Source organism: Muscardinus avellanarius (genome assembly GCF_963383645.1).
Source record: "Muscardinus avellanarius genome assembly, chromosome: 11".
Taxonomy (NCBI): Eukaryota; Metazoa; Chordata; class Mammalia; order Rodentia; family Gliridae; genus Muscardinus; species Muscardinus avellanarius.
In genome coordinates this window covers 21,063,679-21,091,066 of record NC_137797.1, presented here as the reverse complement: position 1 = coordinate 21,091,066, position 27,388 = coordinate 21,063,679, and the positions used below count along the sequence as shown (strand labels likewise).

General features: G+C 43.8%; 1 protein-coding gene across 4 annotated transcripts in view; it reads right to left on the bottom strand.

Moving 5' to 3' along the window:
• GNPTAB (N-acetylglucosamine-1-phosphate transferase subunits alpha and beta) overlaps positions 1 to 27,388 on the bottom strand; it is a gene marked incomplete at both ends in the record, with an annotated part of 80,787 nt that overhangs the window by 27,610 nt on the left and 25,789 nt on the right. For 3 of the 4 annotated variants that reach the window (XM_080706656.1, XM_080706657.1, XM_080706659.1), the window contains 9 exons: positions 824 to 994; positions 1,429 to 1,608; positions 2,594 to 2,755; positions 14,721 to 14,855; positions 15,097 to 15,161; positions 18,120 to 18,325; positions 19,189 to 19,230; positions 20,809 to 20,928; positions 24,164 to 24,249. In XM_080706656.1, coding sequence (XP_080562782.1) covers positions 824 to 994; positions 1,429 to 1,608; positions 2,594 to 2,755; positions 14,721 to 14,855; positions 15,097 to 15,161; positions 18,120 to 18,325; positions 19,189 to 19,230; positions 20,809 to 20,928; positions 24,164 to 24,249 — 1,167 coding nt within the window. The remainder of the gene's footprint in view (positions 1 to 823; positions 995 to 1,428; positions 1,609 to 2,593; positions 2,756 to 14,720; positions 14,856 to 15,096; positions 15,162 to 18,119; positions 18,326 to 19,188; positions 19,231 to 20,808; positions 20,929 to 24,163; positions 24,250 to 27,388) is intronic. The other variant, XM_080706658.1, reaches the window with a different exon arrangement.

Below are 27,388 nucleotides of genomic sequence, written 5' to 3'. Positions count from 1 at the left end.
CATCTAAACTAACACTTATTCTTTAAAATACATGTCAATTCAGATGGGAGTTGCCCTTATTCCATTTGATCCAAAACTCCTGTGCTCACATTCCTCGGCTCGGGACGCACGTGTCAGCATGAAACGAGCTGCGCAGCTGTTGACTTTTCTGTTTGTCTCTGTTAAGCCACAAGCTTAACTCTGCAGCCCTGAATCTAACACAGACGAGACACGTGAACAAGGAAATCAGAGAAGAAACCAGTGGGGCGGCATAACCGTCAACATGGCAGCTCTGGGCTATTAGCACTTTTAGTTTATTTGCAGCTTTATAACTTATAAGCTTATAGTGTCAAGTCTCTGATTATCACTAAACTCATTTAACCACCCTGTGGGAGTATTATATTTTCTCCACCTAGAAGGTGGAAAACCTAGGGGTCAGGCCATCGCCGGGGATCTCCCTAAACAGCTGGCCACTGGGCCCATGCTCTTAACCACCTGTGCACCCTGCCTCTTGGCAAAGCCAAGGAGACAGGCTGCCTTCAATAAAAATTTATCCATATGCTAAATAGAGATAACTTTCCTTTTGCTGCTTTTGCTGACATACCAACTGCAAATTGTGTTTATAGTGATTTGCTGTAATAGAAAATTTAAATGACCAGGGAGAAAGAGTAGGTCTTCGGTATCTGAGAATATAGAAATTATACTTTTTCTCATATTCCTATTGACTCTTGAGTTTAGAACTCTAAAATGCTAATCCGTTCACATTTGAATACACAGATACGCACACTGTTTTCCAGTCTGCTAAGAAACTTCCAAATTTGCACCCGACCTTCTAGGCACGCACCTTCTGACCTTTGGAGTGACTGTAGAAATCATCTGGCCAGACATCCTTCCCAAACATGACATCATCATTTAGGTAAATAAACTTCTGAGACAGCCCTTCAATGCGATGGATGTGGCTTTCAATGGCAGGTGAACTAAAGGTAGGCAAGTGGCTCAAATTTCGAAAAACATCCTTTCAATGGAAAACAAACACAGGACAGAAAGAGGATTAGTGGAATCTGTTCTCATTTGGTTTGGCTTATGGAAAGGAAGGGAAGAGAACAAAGTTTTTAAAAAGGTGGACGTGGAGGTGATTAGACAAGGGAAATAAACTCCGAGGTTCCTATACCACATTAGAAAAACAGAACAGGGGCCAGGCGTGGTGGCGCACGCTTGTAATCCCAGTGCTTGGGAGGCTGAGACAAGAGGATCACAGGCTCAAGGTTCGCGGCCAACCTCAGCTACTTGGTGAGGCCCTCCGCAACTCACTGAGACCCTGTTTCCAGAGAAAGAATAAAATTAGGGCTGGAAATATAGCTCGGAGGTAGAATGCCCCTGGGTTCAATCCCAGCACCACACACACAAAGAGACCGGAATGGGGCAACTCAGGCTTGCAAAGGCAGGTACCTGGTGTGTTACTATCGTCACTCGAGGATTGTCAAGATTCAGCCAGGATGGAATCTGCCCATTGGTGACAATGAAAATATTCCGAACCCATGGCGCGTGCCTCTCGATAGATCGCAAGGAGTATCTCAGCTCTTCATTATCTTCAAAACGGCTGGCGGAAATGTCTTCGTCCTGCTTGGACTGAGAAAAACATTGGACACATAAAGGTACGATGTACCACTTCAGTGGCTCCTCTCCTCGCCTCTTCCCTCCGCCCGCTCTGCCCGCAGGGTGCTCGGGCTGACTCGTAAAGTGCCACTAAAAACACTCACAAAAGACTCAGCATAAACCAGGCGTGGTGGCACACGCCCATAATCCTGGAGGAGGCTGCAACAGGAGGATCGCAGGTTTGAGGAGAGCCTCAGCAGTCTAGTGAGACTCTGTTTCAAAATAAAAAGTAAAAGGGGCGGCCGGGTGTGGTGGTGCACACTTGTAATCCCAGCACTTGGGAGGCTGAGACAGGAAGAATGCATGGGTTCAAAGCCAGCCTCGGCTACTTAGTGAAGCTCTCTGTACCTTAGTGAGACTCTGTTTCCAAATAAAGTATAACATAGGTCTTGGAATGTAGCCTAGAGGTAAAAGGCCCTTGGGTTTCATCCCCAGTACCCCACACACACACACACAAAGTAAAAGGGGCTAGGGTGTAGTTCAGACATAGAATGCCCCTGGGTTCAATGAAAATTCAAAAATGTAGAATTTTTGTGTGTGTGTGTGTGGTACTAGGGATGAAATCTAGGGGCCTTCTACCTCCAGACTATACTTCCAGACTATTTTATATTTTATTTGGAAACCAGGTCTCACTAAGTTGCTGAGAGCCTCACTAAGTAGCTGAGGCGGGCTTCGAACCTGCATGATCCTCCTGTCTCAGCCTCCCAAGTACTGGGATTATAAGTGTGCGCCACCAGGCCTGGCTCAAGATACAGTATTTCTTTATCATGCTTTTTAAAAAAGGTTCTTAGATACCATTCTGAGTCACTTCACTTAATAGTAAACCAATGGCAGTAACTGGAAAATTATAAAGTTCAGATCAACTCACTTTTCTCTAAGTTCTTTTCCTTATAAATTTGTACCATTCTAAACCCTTGAGTTGAGTTGTAAAAAAGAAAGAAAAATCTGTTTCCCTTACCTGGCTGATGGCACTCAGATCCCACAATAAATACGCAGGACTTATGGTCAGCTCTTTTCCATCAATGGTCATATTCTTCTTAGTTTGCTTATTAAGTTCTTGGAAACCCTTGGGGTTATTCAGCTTTAGAAGGGCCACGCTGGCCTCGGAATACAGTTGCAACTATCAAATAAGAAGAGTTACACATGGAAAAATTGAACTTCAAGGTAGAAACACCTCCGAATTCCCCTTTTAATCTTGAAATGGCAAGAGAGTAGTTGCAAATAAAGAAGACCTAAACAGGTGAGATACACTTCCCAGATGGATGCAACAGACCAGGCATTTAACAATAAGGAGGGGTAGAGAGTGATGGTGAGCAGGACACCACAGGTCCATGTGAAAGCTGGAGCCACACTCAGTCCACCAAGGCCTCCCGGATCTCCTGTGAAGCCAGAATCGCCTGCTCTTGTACGAACTCTCCACCCCCCCCAACTTTTTTTTCCCCCAGTACTGGGGATTGAACCCGGGGCATTCTACCCCCAAGCTACATCCCCAGCCCTAATTTTAATTCTTTATTTTGAAACAAGGTCTCACTGAGTTGCAAACGGCCTAGATAGCTGAGGCTGTCCGTGAACTGTGATATCCTTATGTTTCAGCCTCCTAAATGCTGGGATTACAAGCATGCGCCAACATGCCTGGCACCCCCCAATTTTTCAATGCTAGCTCAAATGTTTCGATTGTCTTGCATCCAAACAAAACATATGTGCTGGCCAGTAACTTGTGACTTTTGTTCTAGAAAATTACTAATCCACTTATCCTGAGTGGAAAAGCCCTGCAATGTACCTTTGCTGGAATTGGTGACTTGCACATCTGCTAGTGGGGTGTCTGGCCTGCTTTCATGCCCACAGGCCTGGAAAGCATCTTTGGCAAGGCTGCCAGAGTGCTTCTGTAGGACAACTACCTTTCGGAGCAAAGCTTTCAGGGCAAACTTAAGTCTAAGGGGGAATATCATAAACATCAACATGTAGCCAGACGTGGTGGCGTGCGCTTGTAAGCCCAGCACTTGGGAGGCTGAGACAGAAGAATTGTGGTTTGAGGGCAGCCTCAGCCACTTACTGAGGCCCTTTGCAACTCAGTGAGATCCTGTTTCAAAATAAAGAATAAAAAATAAGGCTGGAGGTGTAGCTCGGAGGTAGAACACTCCTGGGTTCCATCCTCGGTACCTCAAAAGAAAAATAAACATCAACATGTTTTATAAACAGGCTTCACCAACCATATCAGTATTCACACCACCCCCAATCTGTCTTATGTTCTGGCTCTGTATCATATGATTTCCTACAAAAAGAGGCTTTCAGATAAGAAGACAGGAAGAGGGATGAAAACCACTAATCTAGGACAGCAGAACCTTTCTGCTGAACTGGTTTTCTGAGAGCAGTTCTTTCTTAATTTATGAAACAGAAGCAAACAAATCATTATGGGCTCATTCTGAGTTCTATATTTATTACATTAGTATTCTTAGCTCATTTTCTAAGCAGTTTCCTGAATTTCCAGAGGCTAAGAACACTAGAGGTTAGAGTTGGAATTCCATGTCTCTCTTTCCCCCTCTATGTTATGCAGGACATTAACTCTTGTGTAGGGGCCGGGGTGCACACTGCCTCCCTGGCTGATTGCTTTTCTTTACCTTGAAGTTCCTGGTGTATATTAATCACCCACAGAAGTCACTCACTGCTGCCCACACCTGCCTTGCATGTGTGTGGGGGCTGGGAGGTGACCACACAGGACGTCAGTCTGCCTGGATCCCTGCCACCCCCAGCCCCCTGCCCTGTCTTCTCTCTCACAGTGGCTCCCCAAGCAACTCAAGGTTCTCTGGAGTAGAAACAAAACCACTACTCTAGAATAAGTACATAAGAGCGATTCAGTATTCTAGTTTAATTTTAAATTCACTGGGAAAATGCCTTTATCCTAATCTCTTCTATCTAAACTGCTTTTGTTTGGGAAAATTGTTCTAAACTTCACATTCTAAATTTCATAGATTTTTTGCACTACTTAAGACAAATTTAAAACCTAGAAAAGGATATGAGACTAATATATTTCTGATGTAACAGCGCATTCAACCTTGATCTTTGATTTACAACTCGCAGCAAACATTACAAATAAAGTTAAAAATTATATGATTGTATGACAGTATTCTTGTTTTTTCACCTAGGCAGTGGTTCATTGGAGAGAACCAATTTCCCAGAAACTGTACATAAAAAAGATATTAAAAGCCAGGCGTGGTGGCGCACTCCTGTAATCTCAGTACTTGGGGGGCTGAGACAGGAGGATCACAGGTTTGAGGACAGCCTTGGCATGTAGTGAGACTCACATCAACTTAGAGAGACCCTATTTCAAAATAAAAATGAAATAGAGCAGCCGGGTGTGGTGGCGCACGCTTGTAATCCCCACGCTTGGGAGGCGGACACAGGAAGATCACGTTGGTTCAGAGCCAGCCTCACTGGCTTAAGAGACCCTGTTTCAAAAAAAAAATATATATATATATATATTTTTTATAATAAATATATATATATATATATATATATATATATATATATATATTTGGTCTGGGAGTGTAGCCCGGAGGTAGAAGGGCTTCCAGGAACCCCAGTACCACAAGAAAAAAAAAAAAAGAAAGAAAAGAAATAGTGCTGGAGACATGATTGGAGGTAGGCCTGTGGGCTCAGTTCCTAGTACCACATAAACACACAAAAGAGACACTAAAGTGCAACATCGTAAAGCAAAAAACAAATCCAAAAAACAAAAGGCCAGTGAACCAATGCCCTAACAAGTAAGCATTTTAAGTTGATGACAGCAGCGTTGCTTGTGGGCAGGCTGAGTGCCAGAGGCGCCAGCGCGGGGAGTACAGCTCAGGTCTGCACAGCTCCTAGACGGCGCATGTCATTCACAAGGGCTTCTGCTCAGATGGTAGGGCTGGTCTGTGAGATGCTCGGGGATGGATAGTGACTACTCAGCCAACCATCCTGTGTGGTGGGGCCCACGGAGCTGTGACAGAGGCACGGGCTGGGGGAGCAGCTGGCTGAGCTGAGCTCTAGGAGTAAGAACCTGGCCCTGCTGACACCAAGGGAAAAGACTTCATTCCATTCACCACAGTAAGGAATCCAGGGCATCTCCAAACAGGTCAGAGTGAGAAAATCACAGAAATTGGCTGGAGACGAGCAGGAGCCCAGCTTTCACGAGGTCTTATGTGACACTTTTTTTTTTTGGATGTAGTACTAGAGATTGAAGCCAGGGATTTCTACTCTGAGCTACCCTCCGGGTCCCATTTTATTTAGGTATTTTTTTGTGTGTTGAAACAGGGTCTCACTAGGTTGCTGAAAGTCTCACTAATTTACTAAGGCTAACCTTAAACCGGTGATCCTCCTGTCTCAGCCTCACAAGTAATGGGATTACAGGCATGTGCCATAGTGCCCAGCTAGGTGACAACGTTTACACTCTCTTGTAACAGGTTCCCAGGCCATCAAGTAAAAGTCTAACTGTAAGTGAAAGGCTGGTGAATTGCATTTTAAGACAAAGAAAACAAAACAAAATGTACCTTTGTTCCAATAATAGACATTAAAGTATGAAGAATAAGCTGGGCGTAGTGGCGCACACTTGTGATCTCAACATTTGGGAGGCTGAGACAGGAGGATTAGGATTTGAAGACAGCCTCAGATCCTACTTAGTGAGGCTCTTTGCAATTCAGTGAGACCCCGTTTCAAAATCAAGAGTAAAAAATAGGGCTGGGGGTGTAGCTTGGAGGTAGAATGCCCCTGGGTTCCATCCCCAGTATCACACACACACAAAAAGTACAAAGAATAATTTTTGTAGCACTTTTTTTTTTTTAGCAGCTTTGCCTATGGCTGTTTCCTAATTACAATTTCACTAAAAGAAAAAGACAAGGTTTTCCCACAGCAACTCTACAATAATTCAAAGAGAGATGAAGCCAGGCACAGTGGTGCACACTTGTAATACCAGCATTTGGGAGGCTGAGACAGGAGGATCATAGTTCCCAGCCAGCCTCAGCTACTTAGTGAGGCCCTCTGCAACTCAGTGAGACCTTTTCAAAGAAGGAGAAGAAGAAGAAAGAGAAGAAGAAGAAGAAGGAGGAGGAGGAGGAGGAGGAGGAGGAGGAGGAGGAGGAGGAGGAGGAGGAGGAGGAGGAGGAGAAAAAGTAGGGCTGGGGGTATAGCTTGGAGGTAGAATGCCCCTGGGTTCTATCCCTAATACTGCAAAAAAAGAAGGAGGAGGAGGAGGAGGAGAGAGGAGGAGGAGGAGGAGGAGGAGGAGGAGGAGGAGGAGGAGGAGGAGAAGGAGGAGGAGGAGGAGGAGGATGAAAAGTAAGGAGCTTAAGAGAATACTTAAATGTATGAGAAGGATTTTTCTGCCACTGCAATCAAGTTAAGTGAAAAGGGTGGGAAGTGCCCTCAGGTACCACTAGGTGGCAGCCCAACCCCTCACATCTTGGACCCTTCTGCCAGCGGAGGAGCAGGTGGTGAGTGAGGCTGAGCAGTTGTAGTGGGTCCCTGGGGCTGGAGTTGGGCAATTGTGGGCAACTGCTGCCGTAGACAACTTCTTACTTTAAATGCTAAGTTTATTTAGATTCTTTAAATTGAAAGTTTCTCGAAGAAAAACATCCTTCACACCTACCCCCAGAACATCCACAGTGGACACCTAGCATGACAGAAATAAAGCTGTGTTGTTTTTAAGCCAATGAGATTTTGGGGCTGTTTGCTAGAGTAACATCATCTAGAACAACAGAACAGATGCAGTAAGGCCAGGGAAGGCTGTGAGAAGGAGAACGAGATGCTGGCCAAGGACAGGCCTTGGGGAGTGCAGTGGAAGGTGGATGAATGTGAGCTGGTAAAGGACAATAAAGATGCCTTCAGGAGAAGCAGCACTCCAGAAACCAAAAGAAAAGACAGCTTCAAGAAGAAAAAGGGTGAATCACAGTATATGCCTAAAGATGAATAATAAGTATCAAAACTAAGGGGCATGACACCAGTGGGCAGGTAATTAAAAGGTCAACGCAGACCGGGGTCAGTGGAGTGATGGGCATGAAAAGTGATTTCAAGGCCTGGACACTTCACAGATAAATGCCCAGATAATATTTGTGTATCTAGATGGGCATATTTTATATTATATATACTGTAGGAAATAGGAGGAAAACAGGCACAGAAGTATTCTTTCACAAGCCTAAATTCAAGATTATACAGACCAAGTCATAAGAAGTAAGGATTTAAAAAGTGGAGCCGGGTGTAGTGGTGCATGCTTATAATCTCAACTTTTGGGAGGTTGAAACAGGAGGATTGCGGTTCGAAGACAGCCTCAGCTACTTAGTGAACCCCTTTGCAACTCAGCAAGACCCTGTTTCAAAACAAAAAATAAAAAGTGGGCTGAGGGTGTCGCTTGGAGGTAGAATGTCCCTGGGTTCCATCCCCGGTACAGCAAAATAAATAAATAAATAAATAAATAATAAAGTAAATGAAATAAAAAGTGGTATAAAGCTGGGTGTGGTGCCTGTAATCTTAGTACTTGGGAGGCTAAGACAGATCACAGGTTCAAAGCAAGCCTCAGCAACTTAGAGGCTTTTGGCAACTTAGTGAGACTTTAAAAAAAAAAAAAAGAGTAAAAAGAAAGGGCTGGAAGTGTAGCTTGGAAGTAGAATACCCCTAGGTTCAACTCCAGTACACACACACACACACACACACACACACACACACACACACACACTGATATCAAACTTGTCTTTTTAAATGCCGAAAAAGAAGGCCTGCACCAAGCTGCCTAAATAACTTATTATTTGCAAATACCATTTCTGGGGCAGTTCTAACCTTGGTTGGAGGCCATTTTGCCCCCAGGTAACATTTGGCAGACGTTTCCACTTGTCACACTGGGGTTGGGTGTGCTAGCAGCATCTAGGGGACAGAGACCTGGGATGCTGTTAAATATCCGACGGTACACAGGACAATCTGCTACACGACATGTTACTGAGCCAGGCTGTCCCTAGAGCCGAGCTCAGGAGAACAAGCAAATCCAAGAGGAAGACAAAGGCTTTCCTATAAGAAACTAGGCTCCCAACAACTTCAAAGGGCTCAAAAGTTCAGAAGATCTGTTCTATTTTTTAGGTTGAGTTGATATTAAAGTCACTGAGAATACTCTGAAGGAAGAACATTTTTGCTAATATCAACTGAAAAAAAATTATCACTTTTTAGCGATTTGACAACTCAAGGCTACTCGGTCTTAATATGTCCTAGTGGTTTTCTCAAACTAAAATTATCTCTAGAGTTGGTTGCTGCATCTAATGATGAAATAAGGTATGCTCTCTTTAAGCATGTCATGCTTTAAAAAAGCAGGTGCATATGATGGTTTCAAGTAAGTCACCAAAGAATGGGATTAGTATATTACAGGTTGAGTGTCCTTTATCCAAAATACTTGGCACTGTGCTCACTTCTGCAGCACATATACTAAAACTGGAACAGTACAGAGATTAGCATGGCCTTCGCAAAATTCTTGAGACCAGAAATATCTCATATTTCTGATATTTCTTTGGTTTTGAAATATTTGCATATACATAATGAGATATGTTGGGGATGGGACCAACGTTTTAACACAAAATTTATGCTTCATATATACCTTATATGCAGAGTCTGAAGGTAATTCTATACAATATTTTCAATAAATTTGTGCCTGAAGCAAAGTTTCATACTGGAATTTTCCACTGAGGTTATCATGTTGGGCCTCAAAAAGTTGTGGGTTTTGGACTATTTTGAATTTTTGGATTAGGGGTGTTTAATTTGTATATCTTCTGGTGATCTTAAACAGGCCCTGAAGAGAATGCTGAGGGTGCAGAGTCCAGGTAGAAAACTATACTGCCCCCACCCTTCCTGCCTAAATACACAACCTGTCCAACCTTCAAATACCTGGCACGGCCTAAGACCGCTTTGCAAACCTCCCGTCTCTGGTCCACTCAGACCTTTCCTGTCTCTACATGCCCTCGAAGTTTGTAGCAGTCTCAACAGCTGCTCATGTGCTACCTTGTCTTGCTACCACCCTGCTTCACATGCAGTATCTGACTTCCTGTGATTATAAAAACTGAAGGACAGGGCCCTCCCCTCCTCTGCACACTCACTCAGCAACCATGATTACTGAATTTAATCTAACCTAAGAAATTACTTGAGAGCCCCCACCTGCTCTCACATACAGTGATAAGGTAGTGAACCAAACAATTACCAAAAAAAAAAAAAAAAAGAATGGGGAGGGACCCATACCACTACTACCAATGAAAATGTCTGAAAACACAATTTAGAGTGACCTGAAAATAAAGACTAATGGATAAGCCAATTTATCAAAAGGTAAATTCTGGTCTATCACACACACAAATTCTACAGGTAAAAGCTAATTAATCAAATCATAAAAAATACCTCAAATTAGAAAACCTTTGATATAAAAGACTGCTTTAATTTTTATGACCAGAGTCAACAAAAGGTCTTTATGAGTTCAAGTCCATTCTTAAAAACGAGATCAGTGGCTCAGACCCTGAAGCCCAACCCTAACAGCCTTTTCCTCCCTGTACCACGAGCACCTCTAATGCAACACAGACCAAACGGAGCTCCGAGTTTCCATGCAAGAGGGTTTCCATGCAAGATCCTGCGTCTCCTGCTGCAGGTCAGAATGTGGTTAATGTCCTCACTTCTATCTTCACTAAAAATATCCACTTCCCCTTCTGTTCTTCTCCCCTCTCCACAACAGCTTTTGAAACAGGTTTAAGTTGCAGAGGGCCTCACTAAGTTGCTGAGACTGGTCTCAAACCTGCAATCTTCCCACCACAGCCTCCCACAAGTCCTGGAATTACAGGCATGCCTGTCTCTTAACAGCTTTTAAATTACCATATAATATTAGGTGTCTCTTGGATGTTTCTGGAACCCTTCCCATCGCTGGCATCACACTACCAAGGCACTTGAGCAGGAATGTCTTACAAGGCTTGTAGGGATGACGGAACGGTTTCCTGTCTCCAGACTCTTCCTGTCTAATATCCACCACACCTGCCTATGTTCCTTAGAAGGAGACTAGACTGTGCTCTCCTCTGCTAACGATTCCCTCCTCCAGAACAAGGTCCAGGAGTCTTCGCAGACACCTTCCCATGCTGCCCTCAACTTACTTCCTCAGCCTCCTCTCCACCAAATTCCCTGCCTCAGCTCTGGCCTCTGGGGACCGCTGCCTTAGTTCCCTGAAACAGCACTTACTTCCAAGCCGCCAGCCCTTTGCGCCGGCTGTGCCCACTGCTTGGAATAGTCATCCTGCTCCATTCTCTGCTGGGAGTTCAAACAGCTGCTCTGCTCAAGTCCCTGCTAAGCTGCTTCCTTTCTGCAAAGCCTACCGTGTTCCTGATATGTCTCAGGCCCAGAGTTCTGATGGCACTTTGTATAAACTTATTTGTAACTGATGATACACAAAAGCAAGTGCTTCTGTCTACTCAGTTATAACTGAGTAACTCCCAGCGTAACTCCTGGCACACAGGGCGTATGTGACAAATGATCACTATCCAAAGGCGCACGCTTGTAATCCCAGCATTCGGGAGGCTGAGACAGGAGGATGATGGTTTGTGGACAGCCTCAGCTACTTAGTGAGGCCCTTTGCAACTCAATGAGACCGTTTCAAAATGAAGAATAAAAAATAAGGCTGGGGGTATAACTCAGAGATACAATGCCCCTGAGTTTCATCCCCAATAATGAAAAAAAAAAAAAAAAACCCACAAAGGGACTGGGAACCCTTAACAGGAATCTTCATTCTCAGGGAGCCATAGTCAAGTCAGGAAGCAGAGCCTCAGCAGAGGGTGGCTTGAAGAAGCGGACTGGAATGCCGACACACTCCTGTTCTTCCTTGCTTTCTCTCTAGCTTCCCAAAACCCAAAGTCCTAGAGCCCACAGGGGATCAGAGATGTTGGAGTCAGGAAAGCAGCCTGCAGTGAGCGTTGCAGATGACGAGCATGATGCTTGGTGAGCTGCTGGCCTCCACAAAGACAAGCTACTCCCCAGCTGCGTGAGTGAGCTCTAGGAAGGGTTCCCATCATGCATGGAGCCTGCTGGTGTGCGAGTTACCCCCTACCCGACCTCTACCTGCATGCGTCACACTATGCCACTCCAAGACAATAGGCAGAGGCCACACCGCCACTTCTTGGAGTGGTGTGCTTGGCAGCACACACCCGCTCACCAGGAGACGCGGTAAATGCACTAGCACTGGTGAGAGGCTGCAGCAGGCCAGATGTGGAATTCAAACCCGGGTGGAAGATGGAGAAGTGCAATGAATCATCTTTCTTTTTAAAATGCATGATACTTGGAATTATATAAATAGAATTAATGTCATTCTTTCTTCATAAGGAAATGGAGCGGATAGTCAAAAGTACAGATATGTAAGTGTCTAAAATTCTAGGACTAATAGCTAGAAAGCCACAAAGCCATTTTGCTGAAATGAAAACTAGCTTATACCGGGCGTGGTGGCGCATGCTTGTAATCCCAGAGCTTGGGAGGCTGAGACAGGAGGATTTCATAGGGTTGAAACCAGCCTCAGGTACTTAGTGAGGCCCTCTGCAACTTAGTAAGAGACCCTGTTTAAAAATTAAGAATAGCTGGGCGTGGTGGCACAAGCTTGTAATCCCCACACTTGGGAGGCGGAGACAGGAGGATCACGCAGATTCGAAGCCAGCCTCATTGGCTTAAGAGACCCTGCTTCCAAATAAAAATATAAAAATAGGTTCTAAAAGTGCAGCCTGGAAGTAGAAGGGTTTCCAGGAACCCCAGTACCACCCAAAAATAAAAATAAAAAATAAAAAAAAATAAAGAATAGCCGGGCGTGGTGGCACACACTTGTAATCCCTGCGCTTGGAAGGCAGAGACAGGAGGATAGCACAGGTTCGAAGCCAGCCTTGCTGGCTTAAGAGACCCTGTTTCCAAATATATATATATATATGTATATGTATGTATATACACATATATAATAGGTCTGGGAGTGTAGCCCGGAAGTAGAAGGGTTCCATCACCAGTACCACCAAAGGTATTAAAAAAAAAAAAAAAAAAGAATAAAAAGTAGAACTGGGGGGTAGCTTAGAGGTAGAATGCCCCTGGGTTCTATCCCCAGTACTGCAACAACAACAACAACAACAACAACAACAACTCCTCCTCCTCCTCCTCCTCCTCCTCCTCCTCCTCCTCCTCCTCCTTCTCCTTAAGGGAAAGAGGGATGTAATATCTTTTAAAATAACTTCAAGCCATGCATGGTGGCACATGCTTTTAATTCCAGCATTAAGGAGGCTGAGAACAAAGGATGACGGTTTGCAGACAGCCTCAGCTACTTAGTGAGGCCCTTCGCAACTCAGTGAGGCCCTATTTCAAAAATAAAAAGACTATGCCAGGCGTGGTGGGGCACACTAGTAATCTCCGCGCTTGGGAGGCTAAGACAGGAGGATCGCACAGGTTCGAAGCCAGCCTCGGCTACTTAGTGAGGCTCTCAGCAATTTAGTGAGACTCTGTTTCCAAATAAAATATAAAATAGGTCTGGGAGTATAGCCTGGAGGTAGAAAGCCTTTGGGTTCCACCCCTAGTACCACCAAAAAAAAAAAAAGAAAGAAATAATAATAATAATAAATAAATATAAAAAACTAAAAAAAAATAGGGCTGGGGGTATAGCTCAGAGAAACAATGCCATTGGGTTCCATCCCCAGTACTGAAAAAAAAAAAAACTTCAGATTAAGAACAATTTCAACTTCAATGTGGCTGAGTATCACCATATTTTAAATTACAATAAAGTTAGTTAAGGAGGAAAATATGAAGACAAATAAAAGTCATTCATATTACCTTTGTACTACAAAGATATAATACAATGTATCTGAGAGCAGTGAGACACAGATAAGGAAAAAGAACTAAGTTTAATTTTGTGGAGGGAATTTTGTGAAGGGTATAAAAGCATAGTTAAGACAGGAATTAAATGACTCCCAGAATCGCAGTGCCCCCACCATTATTGTCACCTTCACACTTCAACCTCCCAAACTGTTAAAATCATGTACAACAAGAGAAGGAAGAATCAAGGAAATGCAAATCAGTGGCAGAATTCAAAGGGCCTTTTTTTTTTTGTGTGTGTGTGGTACTGGAGGTAGAACCCAGAGGCTTTCTACCTCCAGGCTATACTCCCAGACCTTTTTTATATTTTATTTGAAAACAGGGTCTCACTAAGTTGCTGAGAGCCTCACTAAGTAGCTGAGGCTGGCTTCGATCCTCCTGTCTCAGCCTCCCAAGTGAGGGGATTACAAGCGTGCGCCACCACGCCCGGCTCAAAGGGCATTTCTTCATAAAACCAAGATACCAGAGCCTAAGAAATTCTGAGCCCATGACTTTATGCCTTCTGCTCTAAGACAAAGAGAAGCACGCTTTACAACCCGGAATATTCCTGACAGTATAGCAGGCATCTTGATGTGAGTCAACTAGAAAGCACACCCACAAGTACAGTCCTAAATCTATCAGAGACTCTGCTCTGAAGGCAGGACGTGTTAAGGGAAAGGCACGTCGCAGGCCAGCTTCCAAAGTCAACCGAACCCAATGGCATTCCTCACCGGCCCTGAGGAGTTATTAAGTATAAATTATAAGCACATAAATGCTCCAGTTAGCTATTGGTGCATGAGAATTGCACATCTTCAACTGTTCCAGTCATCTGAAGCACAATCACTTTGCGAGTGAAAGCTTTAATGAAAATGCAGGCTGGGTCTGTGTGGACTGGTTGCCTTCACGATTTCCCCATCCCCTCCTTCCAAGCCCTCATTCCCTTATACCGCTATGTGCGACCAGGGCTTGGGTCTGTTTTGTCCACTCTTGTGTCCACAGAGGCTAAAACGTCACCTGGCACAGAGTAGGAACTCATCTGGAAACAAATGAATCCTGTGAAACCAGCAAACCCAGTAAAGCTCTTAGAGTTCTGCCCAAGTTAAGAGTAAGGAGTGAGGTTCTTCTCTAAAGGGCTACCTTTATGAAAACACTGTGGTGGCAGAGTCCCTGTGTGCCTCTTATGATCACTGGCGATACTTTGAAGACGTGCTATACCGGAGGCTCTTGGTCTACTCTCTTACCAGTTTTATTTTAGAAGAAAGGTTTTCTGGCAATTTTGTTTTCAGTTGACTTGTTTCCTTGAATGTCGGTGGAAATCCACTCAGGAAAGCCAAGTCTTGAATTAGCACTAACCCAGGGACTTCTTTATCAGTTGTCTGAAAAAAAAAGTAGGTGGGAATAAAAAACTCAGCACACTTTCCTTATCATGAAGCTGGTGAAATATCACAGCTGAGAAAACTAGGAAAGAGCGACTATACGATCCAAGCTTCAAAATAAGATTACTTAAGTGAACACTCATTAACACAGGTAAACTGTCTCAGAGAAATAGATTCTAAAAGAAAAACCGCTTTTATTCTAGTCTAATGCGAAAATACAATTAAATTTAAAGTAACATACCAAGTAGCCTCTCCAAACTGTCTGTCTGCTGTTTCCTTTAAACAGTCCAGCCTGGGCATCTTCAACTACAATAAAGAATATGGTAAACAAAAGTAATCTGAGCCGGGCATGGTGACGCATGCTCGTAATCTCGGCATTGGGGAGGCTGAGACTAGAGGATTGTGGTTCGCGGACAGTCTCAGCTACTTAGTGAGGCCCTCTGCAACTTAATGAGACCCTGTTTCAAAATCAAGAATAAAAAATAGAGTAGGGGGTGTAGCTCCGAGGTCAAATGCCCCTGGGTTCCATCCCCAGACCCCCAACAACAACAAAAATTTGAGTTGGGCCTGGTGGTGAGTGCTTGTAATCCCAGTACTTGGGAGGCTGAGATCAGAGGATTGAAAGTTCGTGGCCAGCCTCAGCTACTTAGTGAAGCCATTTGCAGCTTAGTGAGACTCTGTTTCAAAATAAAAAATAAAGCAGGGCTGGGAGTATAGCTCAGAGGTAAAATGCCCCTGGGTTCAATCCCCACTATTGAAAAAAAAAAAAAAAGTAATCTGAGAATAGCAAATGAGAATACTAAAAGCCCCTAAGAGACAATTAAAATACTAGAAATGGCTGGGCGTGGTGGCGCATGCTTGTAATCTCAGTGCTTGGGAGGCTGAGACAAGAGGATCACACAGGTTCGAAGCCAGCCTCAGCTACTTAGTGAGGTTCTCAGCATCTTAGTGAGACCCTGTTTCCAAATAAAATATAAAATAGGTCTAGGAGGATAGCCCAGATCTGTAGAAAGACTCTGGGTTCCACTCCCAATACCACACACACACACACAAAAAAAATAACTAACTAAAATAAATAAATACTAGGAATGAAAAGAAAAATCACACGGGGGAGGGGCCACATTATGTATGACCACAGTGGGTACTACTTCAACCTGGGTGAGAAAGTTAAAGGAAGCAGTTTCTCCTAGAAGCCAGTTTAGTCCAGAGGCCAAATGAATTGCCATCAAGGAGACCATTTCCCATGAAACAAAGAGTGTAAGTGTGACTGAAACAGCACTCTGCTGAGACCCAGGTTTAGGCTGCAGGGCCGGGCTGTGTGACTGCTGAAGTCTGACGTGTTCAGAGACAGACCTCCAGTGTGAAAGGGGAGATATTTGTACTTGGAAAGTTACGATTTCCTTCCAAACTTTTTTAGTTATATAGCTTAAGTACCAGGGAGCCGGCCCTCTGTTATACATTACTGACAATATAAACTGATCAAAGAAATTATATGAGAATAGCATAAACACATGTACAATAAAAATAAATTATGATTTAGATTTAAGTATACTGAATAATAAAAATAAAATGCAGGCATTGTGAATGTCCTGGTCCAGGAGCTCCATGGAGAAGAAAGAAGTTGAGATGGGCTGAGAAGAACAGGAGATGGGCCAGCAGAGCAGGATGCAGGGAGGCCCAGCGCCTCACAATGTAATAGTTTTGGCAGCTGCAGGGTGGCACAGGGGACACGGTGCAGGGTCATGGACACAATGGAGACCACGAGGGCCGAGTCCTGAGGACCAGGAGAAGGAGTCTTATATCCACGTGAAAAGCAAACATATACTACTAAACATCCTCTTCGAAGAGTGAGGATCAGTAAGATCAAGGTTTTTGTATTTATTTGACAGTTGTGTGCTTGACAGACTTGGAAGACTTCAAAGGCAGATGAGCAGCTAGGAGAGGAGTCAAACACAAATCTAAGAAATGTTTGCCAAAAATAAAATCAAATGCTGGGAGCCGGGCGGGAGGCTGAGACTGGAGGATTGCGGTTCGGAGACAGACTCAGCTACTTAGTGAGGCCCTCAGCAACTCAGTGAGACCCTGTTTCAAAAATAAAGAATAAGCTGGGCATGGTGGCACACACTTGTAATCCCAGCATTCAGGAGGTTGAGACCCCATCAGCCTCAGCTACTTAGTGAGGCCCTCTGCAACTCAGTGATACCCGGTTTCAAAATAAAGAATAAAAAATAGGGCAGGGGGTGTAACTCAGATCGAATGCCCCTGGGTTCCATCTCCAGACCCCTCCCCCCAAATCAAAGGCTGAGATGAGGTCAATTATTAGTTATGAAGGAAAAAGAAGGGGGCAGAGATGATTCCAAAGATTTAAGCTTGGAAATATGATATGAACAGATGGGAGCATGAGAACTGGGCTCCATGTAAAGGGGAACAGGACAGCCTTCACGTTACAAAAGTAAAACCCAGAGAGCCTCCCAGCAGAGACCCACAGCACAGGGACCCCGGCAGGGTTCAGAGCTCAGTGGCCACATGGGAGGATGGGACTTTAAGATGATGTGTGGGTACAGTTTTAAGCTGGAGTTACAACTGCAGTCCATTATCTAGCCAAATCACCTGCTGCCTTATAAACAACAGAAGCAGTGTGTCTCCCGGCTCTAGAGGCTGGTGTGCGAGATCAGGCTGCCGGCACAGCCGGGTTCTGGTGAGGGCCCTCTTCTGGTTGTAACCTCACGTGGTGCAGGGCACAGGGAGAATCAGAGGCTTCTCTTATTAGAGCACTAATCCTGTTCATGAGGGGTCCGCCTTCAGGGCATAATCACTCACCAAAGGTTCCACCTTCTCTACCATCAAAGTGAGGCTTAGGACTCAACACCTGAATGCGGGGGAAATGTAAACACTCAGTCCATAACACCTATACCTAGATGTTTCAGAGCGTACAGTATGAATGAGTGTTCCAGGTATGTTCTGCCCAAACTTCAGCAAAAACCTTGCTGAGGAGTTATTTGGTACAAAAAGAGCCTCCACAGTAATGTAGATCCAGGAAATAAGGTATTTATGAGAACCAGATAGAAAGTCCTCGATGGTGTTCAGCACAAAATCCTTTTCTGCTATTTAGGGATGACATACAAAGCCAATACAATGACAGCACAGTCATGCTCCTGTAGTGCATGAAGACATTTCCCAAATTGAATTATTTCTATTCCAGTCAGAATTTTGTTATTCAGACATCAATGATAACACAATTTAAAAATATCCACAAGATCTTACCATCCTTCGTGCTTTCAAAAACAACAACTGAGACATTAGTAGAAGGGTTTTTTGGTTTTGCAACATTGAATATATCGCTGGCAGAATGAAAAGAAGGATAAAGAGATGGCAGGTCCTTCAGGGTGCTGTTGGCTGGCAGGGGTGGGTCCAGGACAAGCATGGGCACCTTGATGCAGTGCGTCAGCAGACACTCCAGCTGCTTCTCACTGCAAAGAAACACCAACACGCCCTCAACCATGGTCCTGAAATCTAATCCACAGTGAAAAACCTGTGGGCACTGCTAGGGGGGCGGGAAACATTTCGATAGCCTATATATAGTCTAATTTAAGTGGGGAAGTGGCAGATAACAGAGTTCTGCTTGTCAGTGAGACAATCTTGTTCTAAGGACTTATCAGAGTCACATCTGATTCAAATCAAATATATCTAGCAATATAGACATATCTGATTCTTGTCATTAGGCTGAATCCCTGCCTAGGTCCATAATGTGACAGTTCCCAAAGATAAGGAACTATTGAACATATAAGTAAATGTTAGGTATGTTTTATAGTCAACACACTGGGTAAAGTTAGAGCTCGAGGAGGCCAAGCCAGGTCAGTACTCTTACCCTCCCACCAACAAGGAGGCTTTGCTTGGCCAGAACCCACATGCCCGAGCTCTCAGTCGGCCTTGCCCTTCAGCCCTGCAGTTACTCATCTAATGGATGCACTTAATGTGGAGTCAAACACCAGCAGAAGAGCGAAGGTAGGGTGAAAACACAATACTGTGGACCCAACAGAAACAAGAGGCAGCATGAAAATTTCACTTTAGTCCTTCGATTTTATGCCTGGGAGGAAATAAAAATGCTCACCTCAGCCAGGCATGGTGGCGCACGCTTGTAATCCCAACATTTGGGAGGTTGAGACAGGAGGATCAGTTCACGGACAGCCTCAGCTACTAGCAAGGCCTTTTGCAACTCAGTGAGATGCTGTTTCAAAATAAAGAATTAAAAAATTGGGCTGGGAGTGTAGGTCAATGCAGAATGCCCCTGAGTTCCATTTCCAGTAGCGAAAAAAAAAAAAAAAAAGCTTACCTCTTCTTTGGTGATTCTGTTGTGTTCTTCCCAAGGATTTCTCTAGTGAAGAGTAAACGCAATTCGTTACATATGCATGGAATAGTGCTAGCCAAAAAATGTGAATGTGAATAAGAGGGACTGTGTGTGTGTGTGTGTGTGTGTGTGTGTGTGTGTGTGGTACTAGGAATTGCACTCGGGACATTCTTCTACCTCTAAGATATACTCTCTACCCTATTTTTTTTTTTTTTTGAAAACAGGGTCTCACTAAGTTGTGGAGGGCCTCACCAAGTTGCTGAGATGAGCCTTGAACCTGGGATCATCCTGTCTCAGCCTCCCAAGTACTGGGATTGCAGTGGTATTTTTTATAACACTTAAAACTCAAATAATGCAAATGTTCCAATGACATATTATCAACATTACTGTACCTCCCACTGTATCTAAGACAGTTCACTTAGAATATAAACTTTCATATTTTACTAGTAAAGCAAGAAAGCAGGCCATCAGTCATCTTCATGCACTGGAATGGTCTTATATCCTCTAACACATCTGTTACAGCTTAACATGCCAATGACCTGCAACTGGGGTGCACATTTATAAAGAAGTGAGTGGTGAGCCGGGCGTGGTGGCCCACGCTTGTAATCCTAGCATTCAGGAAGCTGAGACTGGAAGATCGCGATTTGTGGATAGCCTCAACTACTTAGTGAGGCCCTTTGCAACTCAGGGAGACCCTGTTTCAAAATAAAGAATAAAAATAATGCTGGGAGTGTAGCTCAGAGGTCGAATGCCCCTGGGTTCCATCCCCAGTACCACAAAAAAAAAAAAAAAAAAAAAAAGAGTGGGGAGGTTCCCAGCAAACACTCCTGAGGAGTGAGAGTAGAAGTTAAACCGGCCAGCGCTGCAGCTCTGAGGACTGTCAGCAGTTGCTGCACCCTTCCCAGCTACAGCAAATGAAATGACCAAAATTGGGTATTAAGTTAAAAAGTGCTAGTGGGCGTGGCAGGACACACCTGCAATACCAGTACTTGGGAGGCTAGGACTGGAGGATCGCAGGTTCTAGGGCAGCCTCAGCAAGTAGTGAGACTCTGATGAACCTAGTGAGACCCTGTTTCAAAATTAAAATAATAATACTAAGGCTAGGAGTGTAGCTCGGGGGTAGAATGCCCCTGGGTCCAATCCCCAGTACCAATAAATAAATAAATAAATTAGAAAGTACCAAAGTTTCTAATTTTATAGTCTATGATCTGATATGAAAAGAAGGGGAAATACACTTTTGATTGTCTTTTTCAAATAGAAACAAGTTAAAAGACTTACTTCCCAAGGAAATAACTCTTCTTACCATGAAGCTATTTTTGCATAGTAAATACTTCTTTCATAAAGATACAAAACCTGGGGCTCCAAATGAGAAGCACAGCCCCGGGCTCCCTTGGGAAGCGCTCCACCTTCAGCCCCCTTGGAAACCAAGCCGTCACTCATAAAGTGGCCATCAGAGTGACGCCAGCATCTGGCTTCAGTGGCTGGTCCTCGTAGGCACCAAGAACCAAGGGGGTGCATCAGATCTTTGAGCAGCACTGGGAAAGCGCCTTACCCTTCTCAAGGGTATGCTTACTTCAGTGTTTGTTTAGTTAAAGTCACTATTACCTCATTGCTTTCTGCTCCTCCTCCATCTGTTCTCTGACCTGCTGTAGTTCCTTCAGTAGTTCAAGATCGGTGCCGTTCACCCAGGTGTAAACCACGTCGATCGGCATGGGTAGACAGAGCCTACGGGAAAACCACAGGTCCACCAGTTTAAATACATTTTTTTAGTATATTTGAGAGTAAGATCATAACAGAGGTGTGAAAAAAATCAATTGAAAGGTAATCCAACTATGGCATATATAATAAAAATGTGATCCTCCAGTCTCAGCCTTTCCAAATGCTGGAATTACAAGCGTGTGCCACCACGCCCGGCTCCCAAACCTATTTTTTATACTTTATTTGGAAACAAAATCTTACTAAGTTGCTGAGAGCCTCACTCAGTAGCCAAGGCTGGCTTCAAACCTGTGTGATCCTACTGTCTCAGCCTCCCAAGCGCTGGGATTACAAGTGTGTGCCACCACGCCCAGCTTGATGTTATTTTTTAATTCTTTATTTTAAAACAGGGTCTCACTGAGTTGTAAAAGGCCTCACTAAGTAGTAGCTGAGGCTGTCCACAAACCCCAATCCTCTTGTCTCAGCCTCCCAAATACTGGGATTACAAACGTGTACCCCCACACCCCCAGCCCTATTTTATTTTTATTTGGAAACAGGTTTTTGCTAGGTTGATGAGAGTCTCACTACTTGCTGAGGCTGTCCTTGAACCTACAATCTTCCTGTCTCAGCCTCTCAAGTACTGGGATTACAGGCACAGGCCACCAAGCCCAGCTCAAAAATATATTTTTTTTCTTTCTTTTTTGGGGGTACTGGAGGTCAAAACTAGAGGCATTCTACCTCCAATTTATTTCTTTAGTTGCAAACAGGGTCTCACTGGGTTTTTGAGAACATTGCTACGTTGCCGAGGCTGGCTTTGAACCTGCGATTCTCCTGTCTCAGCCTCCCAAGTACTGGGATTACAAGCGTGCGCCACCATGCCTGGTTCAAAAATATATTTTCTAAAACAAAAAATACGGTGAGAAGAAAGGCACTGTGCTAAATTTATGCAAATGTCTCATTTAATTGAAGAAAACTGGTATCTCAAGTCTTCTGTACTCAGTCTCTTTCCTCATGTTGATTTGAGTACGTAGGAAAAATCACAGTTCACACAGACACACAGTTTTCTTGCCTACTTTCAAGAATGTAGAACTGATGGTCTATTAAGTGACCTTAGTGTTCACCTCAACAGTAGTTAAAATAGAGATCGTCTGAGATTTCTGTCGCTGCTGCTTTGGATCTGAGTCATAGATAATGAGTCCTTTGAGATAAAGCCTTCCTTCTCCTGTGGTCACCAAGACAGGGGTATTTAGGATGGAAGATTCACACTTACCACCTTCACATCCAGTGAAAACAACTGACTCATTTGATTGGGTTGAATTAAGATCCAAATGAGTTTCACATTCTAGATATGTTATGTTTTTTGAGTTCACATTTATTTACTATTTATTTACTTAGTGTGTGTGGTACTTGGGATTTAACCCAGGGGTATTCTATTTCTGAGCTATGCCCCTTAGATCTATTTTTTAAATTACTTTTTAAATTTGGAAACAGGGTCTCACTAAGTTGCTGAGGGCCTTGCTAAATTACTGAGGCTGGTCTTGAACCTGCAATCCTTCTGTCTCAGCTTCTCAAGTACTGGGATTACACCACCATGCCTGGCTTCACATTTATATTTACAATGATTTTTCTCTCTTTTCCAGTCTAATTCACACCAATGGGTTTTTTTTTTTGTTGTTGTTGTTTTGTTTTGTTTTGTGGTACTGGAGGTGAAACCCAGAGGCTTTCCACCTCCGGGCTATACTTCCAGACCCATTTTATACTTTATTTGGAAACAGGGTCTCACTAAGTTGCTGAGGGCCTCACTAAGTAGCTGAGGCTGGCTTCGAACCTGCGCGATCCTCCTGTCTCAGCCTCCCAAGCATGGGGATTACAAGTATGCGCCACCATGCCTGGCTCCTGATTCTATTATAATCATTAAGAGCAAATAATTATTTTCACAGGAAAGCTATGGAATATGTAAGCCTCCCCTCTCCAACTTTTTAAAATATGTCACATAAGCAATTTTTAAAAATTTGTGTTTAGTCTGAGCATTAGACTACCTGGAAAGCTGGGAGTGAGGTGACTTTGGTTAATTTATATTTGTCCCTCTTTTCTCTGCATAGGGATAAATGCTGGCCCTGGTTCCTTGAATGAGCCTGATAAGCATGTGCCTTGGAATTTGCATGTGGTGTTAGGTTTCTCAGATACTAAATAGAAGTGTGTAAATAAAAAAGAGGACTCAGTTTAAAGTTAGAATAACAATCAAAGAAGCACCAAAAAAACCATTAGTAGTAGTTCCAGCTGGGCAAGGTAGTTTACATGCCTATACTCCCAGCTGCTTGGGAGGCTCACAAGACCAAGGCCAGCCAAGGCAGCTTAGCGAGACTGTCCCCAAATAAAAATAAACGTAAAAATGAAAAAGGGTTTAGCATGAAGTTCAGTGGTAGGGTGCTTGCTTTCCATGTAAGAGGCACTGAGTTCAATCCCAAATTCAGCCCTGTCAATAATAATAATAATAATAATAATAATAATAATAATAATAAATAATAAAGCAGTAGTTCCTTTGAGTGAGGGAAAATTGGAAATGGAACAGAGAGAGACATTTTATTTTTCTGTTTTTTTAAAACTGTTTTCCACCATAGACATTGCTTTTATGATAGAAAATATGAGTACTATAGACAGAAAACAAAAAGGACCTATGTGACACATTGCATCTAAAAAAGGGAAGAAAGATGTTGGAAAACTTGCTTCCATTTTTAGCCCTGTCTTGTGAGGAAATAAAAATTCCCCAAGGAAAAGAAAAGGTAACAGCCGTACTTCAGAGCAGCCGCCGGAGGACTCCGGGGCTCAGGATACCCGACTGTGTAGCTGCTCGCTGTTCCTCAACACCATGCACCAAGCAGTGGTGACCCGAGCGGGGCCCAGGCCTGAGCTGGCCGCAGGAACACAGGGCTCAACAGTACTGCCAACGGCCAGCCAGGGCTCTCGCTGGCTTCCTCTCCTAGAAGGGGCTGAAATTCCCTTCAACTCATGGAACTGGGCAAGACAAAATGAGATTAACAAACTTAACAAGCCCCAACTGCAAGGCGAGGATCATTCTTTGGGAATCGGGGTTTTCTCCTATAAAATGAAAGAACTACAAGGTCTCTTCAGACAACCATACTGTATCCTTGAATATATGAAATCGTATCTCCAACACCTTTGACCATGACATTAAAAGCATGAATGATTTTATAATGCATCGTTCAAGTCTAAATAATAGATAACTTTGCAAAATAGATCTCACCGATTTTGAAAAGACTTTCCAGCAATATTGTCTCTATAGGAATCGAATAAAACATGGTATTGATCCCGACTCCATTCGAGAACCACCTAGAATAAAAAAAAAAAAAAAAAACAGTGGTTTCTTTGCATCAAAAACTAAGCGTGTATGACTTTCATTTCACTGAGAATTGTTAAAACGAATTAAGATTCATTCATCCATTTAGTAGCTACCCCATACATAATACATTTGAGCACTTCGGGAAAACCTTTCCTTTGCTCCACATCCCTTCCAGCCCCTCTGTCCCTTTCGAGGTCACCTCCTACTCTCCCACCACGCACCAACCCCTCCCATGCCACTTCTGTCCTTGCCCCTCCTGTGGCCTCACCAAGGCCCCACGTTGTCAAACGAATGGCATTTGCTGGGTCTCTCTCTTACTATATATTTTTTTTTTTTTTTGCGGGTCTGGGGATAGAATCCAGGGGCATTCGATCTCCGAGCTACACCCCCAGCCCTATTTTTTTTTTTTTTTAATTCTTTATTTTGAAACCGGGTCTCACTGAGTTGCAGAGGGCCTCACTAGGTAGCTGAGGCTGTCCGCGAACCACCATCCTCCTGTCTCAGCCTCCCAAACGCTGGGATCACCAGCGTGCGCCACCGCGCCCGGCTCTTACTCCATTCTAACAGCTGCCTGGCTCCTGTTTTTTGAAACACTTTCTTGGCGTTCCTCATCACTCTAGTGGCTCTGTTTCACCTCCTCTGCCGGGTCAGCTTCTTCAGTCTGGTTTGCTTTTATCCTGTGCCTCTTCCTGAAGTGCTCTCCTTCTTCCCAAGACTTCTCCCAGCTTCCTATTCCCCCACCCCAAGGCTCTGGCCCCTGACAAGGATGCGGTGCTTTGGCAGCCAACTTTGGATTCCATTCAAGCCAGCAGAGAGGAAGGAAAAGGAAAGACATGCTCCTCCTTCAAGGAGGCTTCATGACCCTGCCTGCCTCTGCTTTCTTATCATGACCCTGCCTGCCTCTGCTTTCTTATCATGACCCTGCCTGCCTCTGCTTTCTTAGTCACCTGACCACGGCTGGCCACAGAGGGGCCGGCTGCGCTGCTACACTTGCTCGCGACCTTCAGGCTCTGAGCGCTGGCCTCTCTCTTTACAGCCTCCCTTTTACTGGGATGCTCCATAAGCACCACAGGTGAATAATTCTCTCATTCAGCTTATTTATTTAAAAACACTGATTGAAGCCGGGCGTGGTGGCGCACGCTTGTGATCCCAGCATTTGGGAGGCCGAGACAGGAGGATCGCGGGTTCGCGGACAGCCCTAGCTACTTAGTGAGGCATTTTGCTACTCAGTGAGACCCTTTTTCAAAATAAAGAATAAAAAATAGGGCTGGGGTGTAGCTCAGAGGTAGAATACCCCTGGGTTCCATCCCCAGTACTGCAAAAACAAAACAAAACAAAATAAACACTTACAGGCAGTCTAATGTATCTCATTATAGGTTTACAAAGAAGTCAGTTACCTGACTTCAAGGAAGTACAGTCAATTGTTTTTCCCCCAAGCTTCACTAATATATAATTGGCAAACAAAAATGATCTACATTTATGGTATATAACATGATGTTTTGAGATTATATATATATATACACACACACACACACACACACACACACACACACACACACACATATATATGTTTTGCCATGTTTATGTGTGTGTGTATGGTGAAATTATTAAATCGAGCTGATTAACATAGCCATCATCTCATATACTAACTTTGTGTGGTGAGAATATTTAAAATTTACTCTATTAGTAATTTTTAAGTATACAATATATTACTTTTTTTTGGTACTGGGTATAGAACCCAGGGGCATTCGACCTCCGAGCTATACCCCCAGCCCCGTTTTTTTATTCTCTATTTATGAAACAGGGTCTCACTGAGTTGCACAGGGCCTCACTAATTAGCTGAGGCTGGCTGCGAACTGCAATCCTCCTGTTCAGCCTCCCAAATGATGGGATTACAAGCGTGTACCACCACACCCGGCTCAATGTATTACTATTAATTATGGTCACTATGCAGTACAAAAGGTCTTAAGAATTTATTAATCCCGCCGGGCGTGGTGGCGCACGCTTGTAATCCCCGCGCTTGGGAGGCAGAGACAGGAGGATCGCGCAGGTTCGAAGCCAGCCGCCCGCGCTGGCTTAGGAGACCCTGTTTCCAAATTAAAAAAAAAAATGTAAAAAATAGGTCTGGGAGTGTAGCCCGGAGGTAGAAGGGCTTCCAGGAACCCCAGTACCACCAAAAAAAAAAAAGAAGAATTTATTAATCCTAACTGAAACTTTATGCCCTTGGCCAACATCTCCCCATTTCTCTATATTGGTTTTTAGTAGAGAAGTTTACTGCTGGCTGTAGTTGCACTGAAGGAGTGTGGACCCTTCTGGATAACAAAGAGAAAGGGGTCTCGGTGTGTCTGTCTGTCTGTCTGTCTGTCTCTCTCTCTCACACACACACACACACACACACACACACACACACACATATACTTGCAGAGTCTTAAAGAATAAACAAGAGACATATAAAGACATGTAAAGAGTGTTGATAGTTGAAATGGAGAACAGAGGGTGCCTTGGAGGGATCTGCTACCATACTAGATGAAGGGATGAAGGAGAGAGAGAATCAATCGTGGTTTCTGGGTTTTCAGTATTTCCAGTAAAGGTGAGTGAATGGGGCAGTGGGGTCATTTAATGACACAGGAGAAGCAGATGAGTAAAGATGAAAGCTGGTGGGGTCCAAGGGCCTCATCTCTCTCACAGTAAAGATGGCGTTATACATGCAATTTGTCTCTCCAAAAGGACTGCAAATTCCTTGTGGAGGGGCAGTGACCTCTACCTTTGGTATCTTACACAGTAGCAAACTCATAAAATGATATCTAATCTGCTAAATATGAGTACCTACTTTCAAAATTATCATTGTATTGATTTGTATCAATTTACTGAGTATAAACAGAAGTGATTCTCTATCAGTATCTTGGTGTACTTTACAAAAGGACAACCAGCCTATCCATTGTTTTTGTAAAATAAACCACAAAAGATTAAGCTCAATAAAACTGTGCTTGGCTGGTGGGTTGCCCAGAAAATGGGGAGAAGGCATCAAGGACACACTTCACAAATGGCCAAGAAATGCCGCATGCCTTCCTCCATCAGACACATTAATCTTGTCATCTGTGAAGCGCTCTGCTATATCAGAAAGAAAAA